At 41.7% G+C, this 15986-nt stretch overlaps 1 protein-coding gene across 4 annotated transcripts in view; it reads right to left on the minus strand.

Moving 5' to 3' along the window:
- MYO1B (myosin IB) overlaps positions 1-15986 on the minus strand; it is a 108624-nt gene that overhangs the window by 54977 nt on the left and 37661 nt on the right. For all 4 annotated transcript variants that reach the window (XM_059853413.1, XM_059853415.1, XM_059853416.1 and 1 more), the window contains exons 4-5: positions 5585-5679; positions 2542-2646 (exon numbers count right to left, since the gene is read on the minus strand). In XM_059853413.1, coding sequence (XP_059709396.1) covers positions 2542-2646; positions 5585-5679 — 200 coding nt within the window. The remainder of the gene's footprint in view (positions 1-2541; positions 2647-5584; positions 5680-15986) is intronic.

Below are 15986 nucleotides of genomic sequence, written 5' to 3' on the forward strand. Positions count from 1 at the left end.
CAGAATGACACTTGAAAATTGTTTGCATAGGACAGTTTAATCAATGCTTTGAAATGGATTTATTTACACCATTTCAACTCATTAATCCTACCTGAAGCTGAGTATTATTCTGCTGAAATCAGTCAGATTTACAATGAAAGTTTGTCTTCAGCTTGAGCTAAACCAGCTTTCTGAACAGTTTGGTTTAAATTTCCTTAGCTCAAGCTTTATGGCAATGAAAATTCCCTGAGAAAGGACTTCCCAGGGTGACATTCAGCTGGACAGCCACCACCTTAGAGCATGGGCAGGACAAGAGCTCAGGCAGGAGGACAATTCAAGCTCTCAAACTCCCACATTGTCCAAGCACATGGAGTCAAACAGGAGAGTGCCCTCCATCATTAGGTACAGCACTCCTACTTCCAACAGGAGGCTTTATTTATCCCAGTATTTATTTACATAGCATATATACACTCGAAGATCAAGTCAAGTCAACGTTTTTTGGACAGAAATAAATACATGCCTTAAGGCTTCCACACACTTGCATGAGTAGACTTATTCTTGACCAAAGAACTAGAGCCAACATGAAAAGTTTGTTGATCCTAAAGGCCAGGAGAAGTGAAAGAATTGTTTTTAAATCTTTATGCCCTCCAATAAATCATCTTTTCAACAACCAAATCTCTGAGCTGCATTTTCTTAAACAGTGTGCTGAACAGTGAAGTCATTTATAACTGCATGGAGCCAAGCACAAATGTTCCATTATAAAGCATGAGGCACATTCCTTGATTTTCCCTAAAGTTCATTGTTCCTAAAAGTTAATTTACAGTAGCAACTGTAGTTTAATAAAAATAATCCCATAAGATAAATGGTGCATATGTAACATTTATGTCATTTTCTTGCACTGCAGTTTGACTGAAACAGAACTACATAACCAAAGAAAAATAAATCTAACCACAAATGCCTAATTTCTTTCTAAAACCCATATAAGCAGCCAGGCTTGCTCAGTTTTTATTCCTTTCAGAATAACCCAGCGTCCAGCCTTCCAAAAAAGCTAAACAGGCATTACCAGCACATCAAGTAGAACAAATAGCACCTTGAAATGATAAGCCAATCCTCATTTATCATCATAAAATGATAAGGCAATCTGCAGTAAGCTCAGCTGATTCCTCTTGCATTAAAACAGAGCTTCACAAAGCAACAAGAAATCCAAGTCACTTGGCAGTCCCTGGGGAACAATCTAGCTTTGGCAAGAAGAGCCTCAGTACCCACCATGCCATTTCTGCCTGGATCTGAAATCTGCTTCCAGAACAGTGATAAAACAGCACAGCTCTTCTCTGAGAACCCAAAACAATGGAGGGCTGCAATCCCCCCATTCAGCTTTAAGGGGAACACAGCTGATCATCAAAGAAAGGCTTATCCAGCACTTCTGTTATTCTTAAATGTCAACATTTCATCCCTTCTTTACAAGTCTTTGCCCACAATTTCTGGATTTCTGGTTTGTGTGCAAAGACCATGTTTTAACCATCCACTTCCCACTGCTCTCTGCCCAATTTCTTGCATTCCCTTTCCTTTTTTTTTTTTTTTCTACTTTTCCCTCTGTTTTCACTTGCAGAGTCCTTGCCCCCTGTAGGTTCCAATTCATCACCTATAAGCAAGGCAATAAACATAATGTTGACACTCAACAGTCTTTACAAACACCACATGTGATCTGGCCAAAATGCAAAATTGCCTTTTGACAACTGACTTTGTCTCAGCACCACAACAGCTTTGAAAATTCTGGGTAAGGCTGAGCCAGGAATAGACACAATAGATCTAAAAAAGTCAGTGCCAACCAAGGAACTTCTGAAGGCAATTATTAGACAATGGGACAAAACTGCAAGCTTTGAGGATCACATATCCTATCTCTAGGATTTGAAAAAATAAAAAAATAAATAAATAAATTCCCGTTTCTGGCAGCCAACATCTTTAAATCAAAATCACTAATTAACAAAATAAAAGGCTTTCATGGGAGAGCAGGAATGGCAGCTGTCAGGAAGAGCAAGCCAACAATCACCAGACCCAAGGAACAATAAGTCTCAGGGAACAACAGGCATGCATATGGATTGGCTTCGTTTTTTCCAAGATCCATTCCTTCACCCCTTTTTTTTTTTTTCTCCTAAAAGAGAAATAATGCCTTACAGAGCTTGTTTGTTTACTAGAGACTATAATAATATGATTTGGAAGGAAATGAATCAGAGGGACTGAAGTGAAGTCTTTTGATACAGACGAGCATCATCAAGGCAGGGTTGAGAAAGGGTAAGTCCCTCTGAGAGCAGCAGGAGGAGGCTGGGAAGCATGACCTAACTTCCTGAGCTCTTCCTTCATGAGGGACACCATTTTCTTCTCAAGAAAGCCTACACAGAGCTGAAGAAAATCCTGCAGATATATTCACATCAAGCATCTCCTATGGGTTTGGACACCAAACAATGAAACATCCTCAGATGTTTCAGTTTTCCAGACCAGCTCAGCTGGACCACTAATGCACACACAGGTAATATGCTGGCACATATTCTGTGAGATTCTTACCTTCAAGGACTGGGTTTGACTGCAAAAGTTGTTCTTTTACTTGATTAACCTCTGCCCCTTTTCCACACACAGCAGCTACATAGGACATGACAAGTTTGCTGGCCTCTGTGGGGGAGAGCCAAAGAAAACAGTGATAAGCATTGGCAAAAAGGCTGTGCTGTGCTTTTACAGACTAAATCTCCAGCACGTTTCTCAATGCCAGACAGGAGCTGTGAGCACATTCCTTTCAGTTTTCCCCTGCACTCTTGTCCCATCTGGAAATGCAGAAGGAGCACACACCCATGCCATTACACCAGCAGGTCTCTTGATTTAAACACCTAGAGCCTCTACCCAAGCTAAAAAAAAGCCACCACTGGATACAGCACATCACCTGCTCCTTTCTCATTTAGCCTCAGTAAGAGGTATTCTTCAAGGGAAGAACATTATCCCCTGCTGACACACTGGAAATGTTTTAATCTAGCCTGAAAATAAACAGGCCCAGGCAGCTTCAAAACACAAAATACAGTTTGTATCAGCAGATACACAACAAGTGCAAAATACAACACTTCAACACATGTAATTACAGCTCTGATCTTCCAGCAACTGAGTAACTGCAGCATCACCCAACGTGCTGCAGTCTGTCTGGAAGGAAAACCAACAGAGAAAGTGAAGCATTCATTTAAACAATAAAACGAGCTTGGAGGTGCTTTTAAGAAAGTTTGGAACAATTTTTAGATTCTCAAAGCTGGGTTCATATGGGCATCAATCACCCATGACAGAAACAAAGATTAGATAATCCATCCAACCCTTCTGCTACTGCTGGTCAGGAAAAAGCAGCTGGAAAATGATCTGGTTTACAAAGAGAGTCTGTGATGGTTACTACAATGCAAGATAGTGAAATTTCAGGCAATATAGGCTGATACATCATATAATTACTAACAGCTGGAAACCCTATCAATTCCAGACTGTGGTCATAAAAAAAACCCCCAGATCTTCAGAGATCTGTTACAAATTCAAGTGTCTCATTTCAGGAAAGAACTGACAGATGAGACATTATCCCTTGGATTTTGATTTTTCCTATTCAACCAAATTTGTTTGTTAGCATTATATTACTATCCCATGTGTAGAGGAAAATGAGCAAACCTGCCACACAGGAAGCAATCAGGGAGCAAAAACCTCAGGTGTGCTCAGGAGGCTCCCACCTCCTTTATTTGTGCCTCAAGCCCAGCTCTCATTTTTCACTCTGTTCCCTTCAGAGCTTGGAATTACCCAATTATTTAATTTGAAATATTTCCTAGAACAGTCAACATCTTTAAGCACAGGCACTCAGTCACTGAGAGAATCATGCACTGGAGCAGCAAAAAAGCTATTATAACAGCTCACACACAATGGCTTCAATACAGGCTTTGAAAATCAGCAAAAGAAAATAAAGGCCCTCTCTCTTATCAGGAACTGTGTTTGCCCCAAGAAAGACATCAGGAAGGGAGTTATCTCCCTAACATTTCAAAACATTTAAATAAGCCCCTTATTCTGGGGATGCACCATGTTTTCTTGCCCAATGTAACTATCAGTTAACATTAAAAACATGCAGACAAACAAGGACAAAATTGGAAGCAAATAAAAAGATTTGACTGATGACAGCTCAGTTTCAGTTCTCCCAGGGCAAAAATGTCAAATATTCTGGCTACCAAAACTTTAAAACACATATAGTGTCTCTGTAGTAAGGAGTTTGTTTCCTTAACTCCAGGAACTTCCTATCCTCTCTGTCCCCTATTTGGTACTTAACTTTATAAAAAAGAAAAATTTCATATTATTTCCCATATGCCTATAAAAATTACAGAACCCTCAAAATCTCCATACAAATCTAAATCTACTATTTACATAGAGAGAAGTTCAACAACTCAACCTCTGATTCACCTTTCAAATGAATAAATCAATAATCTGTGTGCCTCAGTTGTACGAGGTGCTCGATAATTCCCAGTTTGTGAGGAAACCAAGACATCAAACAGCACCAGTCCAGGACTCTTTGCTAAAGCCTGAGCTTCTAGAACCTCAAAGAGTCATAGTAATAAGAACTTGGTGTTTTTAAACTACACTTCTACTGAACAGGCTTTCCTGTCATCAGACTGTAAATAAGGATTGCATTACAAGACTTGGAGACCTCTCAATTGGGTGCCACCAACCAAAGAGTACCAAAGATGATGCCTACACTTTACATGTACACAGAAGTCTTGGAAAGCAGCTTCTTGTTACCTACTTTGAGTCTTGCTCAGAACAAGGACACAAAGCCCCAGATATTCTCAGATGCAAAGGAAAAAATCTCTCCAATCACTTGGAAACAGATGCATGCCTTCCTACCCGCTGTCTCTTCTGCAAGTCACCTCTGTTTTAAATTGCTATCTTTGAAAATAACTGGCTTCTTTCCTTTTTAGGGTCTACCTAAAATGTACTGCAGTTATGCAATCCTCTCTTGGTTTCTAACCTTCCAGTTTAAAAACCAGCAGTCATTTTCAAGGAAATGTCAGCTTTGCCTAAGAAACTCAGTGTTCTGGCCAATCTTAGCACTGCAGCTGAGCACAGTGTGCAAAGGGCTGATACCATTTCCAAAGTAATCAGCTACAGTTATTTCTTTTCCTTAGATAAATAGCATAATCCAGTTTTTAAAGGCATGTGTTCATTGAGAGACAAGTGGAAGTATCAAGCCTAGAAAACTCAGAGCATTCAGGTTTCCATGTCTTTAGGTTCCTCACCAGGACAGCCTAAACATTTTCTGGCCCTTGCAATACTCTGTGACCAGTCAGCCTGACTTTGGTACAACTCTGGATACTGATGAGGATGCTGTACCAACACAACAAGGGATTTCAAAGTGGTGACAGTGTGAAAAAGCACTAAATGATAAAACCACTATTTTATGTCAGTTCACAGCTGCAGCAACAAGTGTGGCAGCACTCACTTTCTGCAATGGCCAGACAAAGAATTACTGACATCTCTCAACTCTTACTGACTCCAGCTTCCCTCTGCACAGCCCTGAATGGTTTTTAATCAGATCCTAACTGCTCCTTACCTGTTTTCCCAGCTCCACTCTCCCCTGTGATAAGGATGCATTGGTCTTTGTCCTGGTCCCTTAAAGACCTGTAGGCTTCATCAGACAGAGCAAAGCTGCAAAGAAAGGAAGAACCAATTGAGAATTAGAAAAAAAACCCCAAACTACCAAATACTGATAATAATGACAGGCTGTCCTTTGCACAGCCAGGAAGGAAAATAAAGAACAACAAAAAGCCACAACTCTCCAAGTGGTAATGTTCCATAAGTGGTGAAGCATTCCCTTTTCAGAATATAAAGACCCACAGAAGCAAAATGGATACTTTTTCTCAGAGGCTTACTCAGACCTCCTTCAGGAGCAAGCAAAGATAATCCTGAAGTTTTCCTAAAGTTAGCAAAGTCAAAACAAAATAACAGAATTTTAGGGAAGTGTAGCTTTGAACAAAATGTCATTTTCTCCACTGAAAAAATGTCAATGCAAACATCAGGGCAAGATGACTCTAAGACAAAGGAAAGAGGAGAACCCTGAGCAATAATTACACCATAAGCCACAATTTCTACTCAGTAAGAAGAAATCTCACAACCTTATAAAACACTGAGCATTTTAAGCCTTTGGGGACAGCTGGACTTGTGCATGAATATACAGAATTATTTCCCACTAACTCAGTTCTCATCCCAGTAATGTCATGGAGGGAACCTAAAGAATACAACAAGAACCAACAGATTTCCTGTACCAAAAATGTCCTTTCCTGGAGGCTCAGAATATCATCACCCTGAAACTCCTGGGCTGCAATTTGAATCCAGATGTGCTCTGCTGCCATGCAGCAACATATCCTTTGGAGAAGGGCAGGTGGTTCACTTATATTTAGTTCTCTTTAGCAGTAATTTTGAGACAGAACAAAGTTTTTTCTTTCAACTGCATTTTTCAATTAATGGAATGAAGTACTCTGGAAAGTAAGCATTTTCCCCTTGTAAAAACTTAAACAAAGAGTATCTGAAAAAGGACATAAAAGCAAAACCCAAATAAAAAGGCATAAATGCATAACCCAATTAAAGAAAAAATATGATATCCAAACACAGCATATTTTTACATGAAATAAACAGCTGTTCAACAGACCAAGACCTTTGTTAGATTACTGCATTTAGTGAAATATTTAGTGTTTATACATCTCCAAAAGTGGAGATATATAAACACTAAATTACAGCAAACAAACCATGTATGAAAACCAGAAATGAACTCCCAGGCCAACATAAGATGCAGAATCATTGCAGGTTCAATGCACTTTTTCGAAACTTGATTCTTTATTCTGCAACAGTTCAGGAGTTTCACATTCAGCTGATAACAGCAAGCAGACCAAGTACTTGTTTTGGACAGCACAGCTATTTGGTGCTTTTTTCACAGGCTCCTCTGGAGAAGAGCAAGCTCTTTGTCATGACACCAGTGATGGGAAGCAGGAACAACACAATGCAGGCAGTGAGAGCCACTCAGGGCTCCTACTGCTGCAGCCTGAAAGCTTCAAATATTAAACCTACATCTATCAAAATTAGTCATTAAAAATTATTTATAAATAGAAATATAATATAAAGTATATGTAAATGTATAAATCATATATAAATATATAATTATGTATTGTATATATTTGTATGCATAAATATATATGAATTATCTATTACATGTAAATGTGATCATATATAAATTACATAATATATATGATATATAATATATAATAGATTTAATATTTAATATTTAATTTATTATATATATATATATATATATACACATATATATAAATAAAAATACACTTATTGCTACCACTGTCCCTTAGCTTCAGGCTTCCCTCCCCAAAAAGTTGATGAAGAGCATGACATGTTGTCTCCAATTTATCATCAGGTGCATGTGCAACACCGTTTTTTCTAGCTTCTCATCCCTCACCTGTATTAGACTCCTCTCACATTTGCTTATTTGGGTTTTGGTTTTGTTTGCCTCTTTGGCTCTACGGTCCCATCATGTTACCAGCCCAGCCACCCTCTGCAAGAGAGCCAGGCAGGCAAGTGAGGGCATTCTGAATATTTGGGAAATGGGGAACTGAAACACCTCGCAGCTCCTTGGGTCCTCAGCACCACCAGCCTCCCCTGGGTCTCCAGGGCCTGCCAAGGATGCTCAGGCCATCCTTTCCCCCTTCTCTGTGTCCCTCCCATCTTCCCTCCTGCAGCAATCTGCCTGCCCAGCTCCACCTCTCTCCCAGCTTTTCCCCAGCCTGTTTTATCTGAGGCACTAAATTCCAACTCTCCTCCCTGCACACATGGCTGGACCATCCACTTAACCCCGTGATCAAAGGTCATTCACTCCTTGTGATGCCCATCCCACCCAAGGTCATTCACTCCTTGTGATGCCCATCCCACCCAAAGTCATTCACTCCTTGTGATGCCCATCCCACCCAAGGTCATTCACTCCTTGTGATGCCCATCCCACCCAAGGTCATTCACTCCTTGTGATGCCCATCCCACCCAAGGTCATTGACTCCTTGTGATGCCCATCCCACCCAAGGTCATTGACTCCTTGTGATGCCCATCCCACCCAAGCCCCAGCAGGGCTGAGCTCTGGGCTCAAACCTCAATGCTGCTGTGCTGATGGAAGCATTGGAGCTCAGTAGTTCAGCTGGAGGTGAAAATGTGTTTACAAGAGAGTAGCAGGCTGTAATGTTTTTAGCATTACAAAGTCACATTGTGATGTGGCCAACATGCTGGAGAACTAGCAAGAAAAGTATAAAATATTCTGCTGCTGCTGCTGCGAGACCATGACACAATTTCTGGCACCCATTTTACTGTTTGGAATCCAGACTACAGTAGCAGTAACACTTTACCAGACTCAGTTAAAGGACACATTTAGGAAATTAATAATATTTGGTGAATGTTGCTCCAGACAATACCTTCAATTTGAAAAGTACAACAGCGCCCAGCAAAGCTTATTCCAGCACAGAATACCTTCCTCTTTGCAAAAAAAAAAAAAAAAAAAAAAAAAAAAAAAAAAATTAAAAGCAACAGGTTGAAGATGAAAGAAATAAACTTCCCTGAGCATTCTTGGCCCACATGAGACAAGCTTTAACAATAATGCTGTGATTTCCACAGGTTTGACTGAGGGAAACTGTCTTTCAGCAAGAAGATAAGACTCTGAGACACTTTCCAAATTTACAGACTGCACAGCTCATTCTGTGCCTCTTGTCCTTCAAACAATCTTGGCCATCAATTAGTTTTTCACTTTTGAAACTATTTCCTTGGCAGTAGTTTCACACTGGAAAATGAAATCAGCATCAAGCACGGAGGAAGTATTTTCTGTTGATATACTGAATTATGAGTTAATCAGCTTAGTACCATTCATCTCCTCTAATACACTGAATTTAAGTTTCTCAACAGGCCCTGTCAAAATGTATTTTACTGCTTGATGTATTTATTAACTCTGCCTGCACTGCATAGTTAAAGACACCAAATCATGCTTTTTCTCCTTCCTCCACAGAACAACTGAGAGCAAAACCTCAAAAAGTGAGAAACCTCACTGCAATGAGGTTTCTGAAGCTGGAGGAGAGAGGGGGATTTCATCCAGTTCTGGCTGAATCCAATATAGTCAGAGATTTCCTGCACAACCCACAAAGCCTAATGCTCCCCTACCAGGGTATCAAATATAATCCACTACAGACAAAAGAAAAAAAGAAGTCAACTCATTTCAAAAGATGTTTTGCATAAGTACTTATCAAAAGTGACCCAGTAGAAGTGTTGTAAAATCTATCACTGATGTTTCAGCCACTGTTCCAACAATCCAATTGGAAGAGGAATAACCAAGAGTCTTTTTAAATAACTAAGACTTGTCTTTCTGGCACTGCAAAAGAGCACTAGCACACTTCTGTCAGTCTGAACAAAGATCTTTGTCTCAAAGAAAAAGCTACATCTATTCAGATGTCATGTTGACTTTCATGACACAACATTACACCTCACAGCCCTTTCTATTATCAACATCCATAATAATCTTTACAGTAACAGAAAACCCAAACAAAAACAAACTTTGAGTCTTTTAGTTCTTACTCTATCTGATAAAAAACCAGAATTCCATGCAATTGCCTATTTGTTTGAAAAATAACTTCATTTAAGGTCGTTTAAGTTTAACACATATTAATGGTCTAGAGACCACAAAGAGTCCTACCCTTTTCCTTTCAGCAGCATGAAGAGACATGGCTCTGTGAAGCCACATTTGCAAGCATGGATTTAAACCACACACCTCTCTTTGAGCCACCTCCCAATTACAGAGCCTAAGTAAAACTTCAGAATGGTTTAAAAAGCAGCTATAAACCATGTGTTCCCAATTAGCTGATGAGTGCGTCAGCCCTGTCAGTCACCATACCTTATAATAAGCTCTCCTTTGATTTTTAGGTTTTCCTGGAGGAAGATGACATCCTCTTACCACAAAAAAAACCCCACAGAAATCTTTACTGGAGCTCTCTTTTAGCCAAGACTTAAGTATAGAAGCAATTTGAAATGGAAGGGCTGCCCACACCTAGCTCACTAAGAAGGCTCTGCTTCTTTCCAGCATGGCCTCTTCAGCCACAAGCTCCAGATGGCCAGATCTGTCACAAAGCTCTAACCCAAACATTTAGCAAAGGGAAACAGCACAGCCCTCCAAGGGAAACTTCCAAAGGGCTCTGGCACTTTTCAGCATGTCTGTGTTAAGCATCTCTGTGTCTCTGGGGTCAGGAAGAGCCAGGTTCACACCAGCTCACCCTGAAACCAGCAGCCAGTGCAGCAACTGGACCCCCCAGACTGCAGCCACAATTACAATAGCCTTAAAAATCTCATTCTTATAAGTCAGAAATTCACCTCACAGGAGCAGCTTTTCCACCACCTTTTTCCTTCCAGCCAAACTCACCAGGATCAGTATCTGCCAGATACTGGAACTTGTTGGTGGCATCATTTTCATGCTTCCTTTATTTTCCTTAGCAGTCTCAATTAAAAGTAACTCGTTAACACTATTTTAAATTCTCTCCAATTGCTCTTCTGGTGCACTAATAGAGTCAATTCACTTATTCACCAGCTGTTGCCTTGGTTCAGAGATCCTGGGTCCCCATATCAGAACATCTATTGCTCAATCTTGGCTACTATTGGCTGACAACTTGTTTGCTACTTTCAAAGGAAATGAGGAAAATCTCTTTTCCTGACTGTTCCAGTTCCTCATGAAGCAGAGTCCTGGTAGCAGGGCTCATTTCTGCTCAAACCTGTCCAAACACACTGGCAGGATGCTAAAGGCCAGTGCTTATCAAAAACTATATACCATGCTAGACTAAAAAGAATGGCAGTAATACTTAAATTGTGCATGCACTTTTAATGTAAATTTTACATAAAATGTAATTTAATTACTGCAAGTTTACTTAAGAGCATCATTTAATTTCCTTTCTTCTCTTTCTGAATGCACAGAAGTGCCCAACAGCAGGGTAACAGCAAAGAAATTATTTCATTCTCTCATGCCATGCAGTGGGAAAACATCAGAATTGCATTTTGTTTCAGTATGAAAATTCTAACAACCTGAGCTAGGAAGAGTCAAAGCAGATTTTATAAAGAGCTTTGAGGCTTTATGTTGTAAATCATCACTATTTGCTATATATATTCCCCCACCCATTGAAGCTCAGTGGAAAACTCACCATTCAGGAAAAACAACTGCAAGAGATTATTTATAGTATTAGCTCATAGTGCAGAATCATTTAATTGCCCCAAGGATAAAAAGTGTACCCCCATTTTCCATAATTACAAACTGCCTCATGTTCAGGGCTTTGACACACTTGAAAAGAAAAGGTTGATTAGCCTGCCACTGGGGTGAATAAAGGAACAGCTGAATGGATGGAGCATCAGCTAGGATGGACCTTCACAGGCAGGCAGCTGCTCTTTCAAACATGCCAATCAGGGAAAGAAAATAAAACAAATTTAAACACCAGGATAAAGAGGTGTGCTAAGACAGATGGAAAGCCTTTGCTCCCATTCATATCCTCCATTTCTATTTTCCTGGTGAGCACAGAAACCTGTTTTATCAGCAACACTGTGTGGTAATACACTCAGCAGAGGGGACCTCCTGCACAGGCCTCCCCACTCTGTTATTCAGTGAGCCACTGGGACACTGCTAGATGCAGAATAAAGGCCAGAGCTGTGCAAATCAGCCCCTTGGATCTGTAAGAAGCAGCCATCATTTACAGAAGGGAAGGGAGAGAGTGAAAGGGAGGGGGAACAGGACAAAGCCTCTCCATTTTCACAAGGAGGACACTTCAGTACACAGGCCAGAGGGATTCATTTTCTGATAGACTGGGAATATGATATAACCTCTGATGCTCATATATACACTGCAGGTTTAGCAGAAGACTCAGACCAATAAGCTGATGTCTGGACAAAAGGAAAAAAGTTTTTGCAGAGAATCTTGTCTCAGACTGAGGCAGATCTAAGGTGTGTTCAATGAACTTCAACTCCAAAACCTCCTACAGAGAGGTTCAGACAATGCCTCTTCCAAAATACTGTGCCTGCACAGCCTCCCAGCTCACCAGGACCCTGCCCTTTTCCCTCTCACATATTTCCACTCTAAGGGAGGCTTTATCAGTTTTGATCACTTCCTTTTACTGTAAGTAAAAATAATTTTAAAAAATTGAAACCAACAGCGGTCTTTCCCCAGCACTGTACAGAAAAGCCAAAAGAGCAGCAATTGATTTTCTGCCTATTTCAACAACATCTAAGACATCTTGTTAGAGCTCCCATTAATATGATGGAAAACAAGAAGTGGCTTTTAGCAGGAGCCTGTGACCCAGCTGTTCCCTTATTTTCTTTCAACCAGTGCAAAACAAGATCTCTGCAGATGAGGATGACCATGCCACTCGCCAGCCCAGACTACAAAATCAAGTCTCCCTGTGAGTTTTAGCAAGCCTGACAAGCATGGCCACATCCCACTCCAGAGCTCAGTTCTGTCAGCTGGCAGTGCCACACACCCAGCAGAGACTGAGGAGAGTGGCCTGGGCACGGCCCCAAGGCTGGATCCTCCAAGGAATGCAGGGAGCAGCAGGCAGAGCCCTGGTGCTGCAGATAACCAAGCCCACAGGACCATCCCCTGTCCCCCTGACAGGTTTTCCATGGAGCACCAGGTGGAGCTGGGTGCTCCAGGGCACACCAGGCTGGGCTGGCGTGGGTCAGTGCCAGCTGTACCCACCATACCCCCTGCAGCTGCACACCAACAGGGCTGTGGCTTTGCCTAAAGAAGGGAACTGAAACAGCAAACTCCTCTTTGGAGCAGGTCCGTGCCACTGAAGTGAAGGTTCACACAAATTGAGGTGGGGCAAGGAAGCAAGTATCTCCCTGCTTTCCAGCTTGGCTTAGATTCCCTTTTGACTAGTCCCATTCCCTTGAAATGCCATCAGCCAGCTGGATGCACACAACCATCACCTCCTCCCCCTGCTGACACTCTGTGGGTTCAGGCCAGCAGGAACCAGTAGGTCCCAGTCCCACAGCACCAACCAGATGAGTCTGTCACCCAAACACCCTCTGACCCCAAACAGCAGGCTGTGCTACCCAAGGCAGACACCAGAGGACAAGGACAAGCCTCCCACACACCTACCCCAAGTCAGTCTGCTGCCACCTGCACTGCAAAGATTTCAGGTTCCTTGAGGGAAAAGGCATTTCTGTTCACAAAAGAAATAATTCTATTGGGCTATGATATCCTTGAAGGGAAGTACAGGAAGTGTTTTCTATTGTTTCATCAAAAATCTGATTTAATTAGATGTTTATTTGCTAGGATGAATCAGCAATTGCATGCTTGATTTAATGACTGCCTAAACCAGCCAAGTCCTTGGACTCTGTGTTCTTACTGCAAAACTATAGGTTGAAGCTTCCTGGGAGCCATATTCTGCATCAGAAGCTGCAGGCTTTTCCCTGAGCTGCCATCCCAAATGCACTGGAGGAGCCTGCAGACAGCAGGGGAGAAGCAGCTTCATGGCACAGCAGAAATGCTGATGGCAAGCTCCTCCTCGTTTTTCTCCATGGACCTTCTGAAGCTTCCCAGTGCCTGAGGCTGGGCTTGTAAAATTTGGGATTTATTCCACTTCCCTGGTTCAAATGGAGCAGCAAGGGGTCAGACAGCTGAACAGAAAGGGAAAACAGGAGCAAACTGATTTAGCACGCTTGGCTTCTGTCAGGGTTTAACTAGAGGGCACAAAATTATTTAAAATCCCAGTTCACTGCTTCATCTATGCAGAAGCAGATTTGAATTGCACCTCTGCGCTTTTGCATATGTGTGGAAATGAAAGGCTGCTAGGACAGGGAGGAAAAAGGGAGCAGGAGAAGACAGTGATTCCCTTTCTGCACTGAAATACAGAAATATATAAATATACAAATATTTTTACAGAAAAATGGATTTGTTTCTGTACCTAACACAGAATTTGTGTGAAACTCAGGGAAGTTCACTTGCCAAACATGTTCAGTTCAGCTTTGATCAAATTTTACATAAATGAAATCTTTTTCTGCAGAGCCAGAAATGCCTTCATTATGCTGCTACACCATGAAATAGCTTGCTATCAGTAAACACCCCCCAAAAAACTGTAGCTCATGTTGTCTTAGCTGGCTACAAAGAATACATTTTCCATCAAAAATAAAACAATGCAAACCAATTATTCCTCATTTTTAAAACACAGACAGTGGTTAAAAAAGGGTCCTTAAAATTATTCACAGCTATTTCAGAAATAACAAGCCCAAACCACAGGTTAAGTTGGATACTTAGAAAACAAAACTCTATAATCCTATTCGAGGAACAGTGATCATCACAGCTTGTTTAGTCCTATACAGACAGGAATGTACAATTAATTGCTTTTCTCCTTTCTTTTTCATTTATAACTAGGATGTCTCTTTGGGCCTTACAGTGTGTGCTGTTCCCAGACAGTGGCAGAGCACTGATTTGCTCTGCTCAAAACCTCCAGTGAGTTCATCTTGCAAACGAAACCACACCAGGGCTGTGCTGGTTGTGGGGTTTTCCTGGGGCACTGAAGGGCAGAGTGCTGCTGCTCTTATGATTTCACATGAAAAAATGTTCAGCAAATAGTGTTCCATGCCTCTGCCTCAAAAAAAAAAAAAAAAAACAAAAACATTCTCCTGCTTAGCAAATAGAAAATCCTGCTTTTTTTTCCTGTAGCCCTAGGAAGCATCCTGGAGTCAGAAGGCAGAAATAAGTGATTTCCTCCTGATGCAGAGACAGCAGAGACACAGCAAGTCCAGTTTTGGAACCATGCAGGGTTTATTGATACCATGTGTTCATGCAGGGGCTTCTGTCACTGCAAATAATTTCATTGCAGAACTATCAGTGCTTTCCAAACAAATTTGTTTTACTTTGCTAACTCGAGAGAGAAAAAAATTGTATTCCTTTATTCTAAAGTAAAGCAACATGTTCCAGTACTCAGGGAGAGGAAAAGAGCAAAGTGAGGAGCACAGTTTCACATACTCACTGCACAGAAAGGGACATGTTTTAAAAGGTCTCACCTCACAAAGAAATAATCCAGCACAAAGGTGAGAGCTACAACATCCCAAAAGATGGAATGTGAGTGACTTCACAGCTCTGTCTGGTGAGACAGGCAAACAGATGTCAGCCATGCATCGGTGCAACACACTCCAGTGGGCTGCAACAGTTTGCCAGCAGAAAAAATGCCAAGCATTCCACCAAACTCATACCATGGTACTGGAGAAATGCAGTCAGAGCATCACAGGACTGGACTGGAAAGGACCTCAGAGATCATCTTGTTCCAACCTCTCTGCCATGGGCAGGGCCACCTTTGCTAGACCAGGCTGCTCCAAACCCCAGCCAGCCTGGTCCTGAACATCTCCAGGGATGGGGCAGCCACAGCTTCTCTGGGCAACTGTTCCAGTCTCTCACCACCCTCTCAGTAAAGAATTTCTCCCTGATATCCAACCCAAACCTACTCTCAGCCTGAAGCCAGTCACCTCATGCTCTTGTCCAAAGTCCCCCTGTCCCCCTTTGTGTGGGCTGTAATTCTGTCACCTCAAAGCCTTCTCTTCTCCAGGCTGAGCAATCCCAAACCTCCCAGCCTTTCCTCACAGCAGAGGTGCTCCATCCCTTGGGTCATCTGGAGTCCTTCCAGCAGGTCCCTGTCCTTCCTGAGCCCAGAGCTGGATGCAGACCTGCAGGGGGGCTCCCACCAGAGCAGGGCAGAGGGGCAGAAGGAGAATTCTCACATCCTCAGAGCTATTTGTAGCTAAACTAAGCTGCCAATCACCAGATTCGAAATCCAGGCTAGAATGCAGCTGCCCACAAGTTTAATCAGAGACAACAGTGACAGAACTGCAAATAAAAGTAATTCACTTACCTGGAAAACATCTGAAAGGCAATGTCAACACTATGTAATTAC

This window comes from Haemorhous mexicanus, chromosome 8 (genome assembly GCF_027477595.1).
Source record: "Haemorhous mexicanus isolate bHaeMex1 chromosome 8, bHaeMex1.pri, whole genome shotgun sequence".
Lineage (NCBI taxonomy): Eukaryota > Metazoa > Chordata > Aves > Passeriformes > Fringillidae > Haemorhous > Haemorhous mexicanus.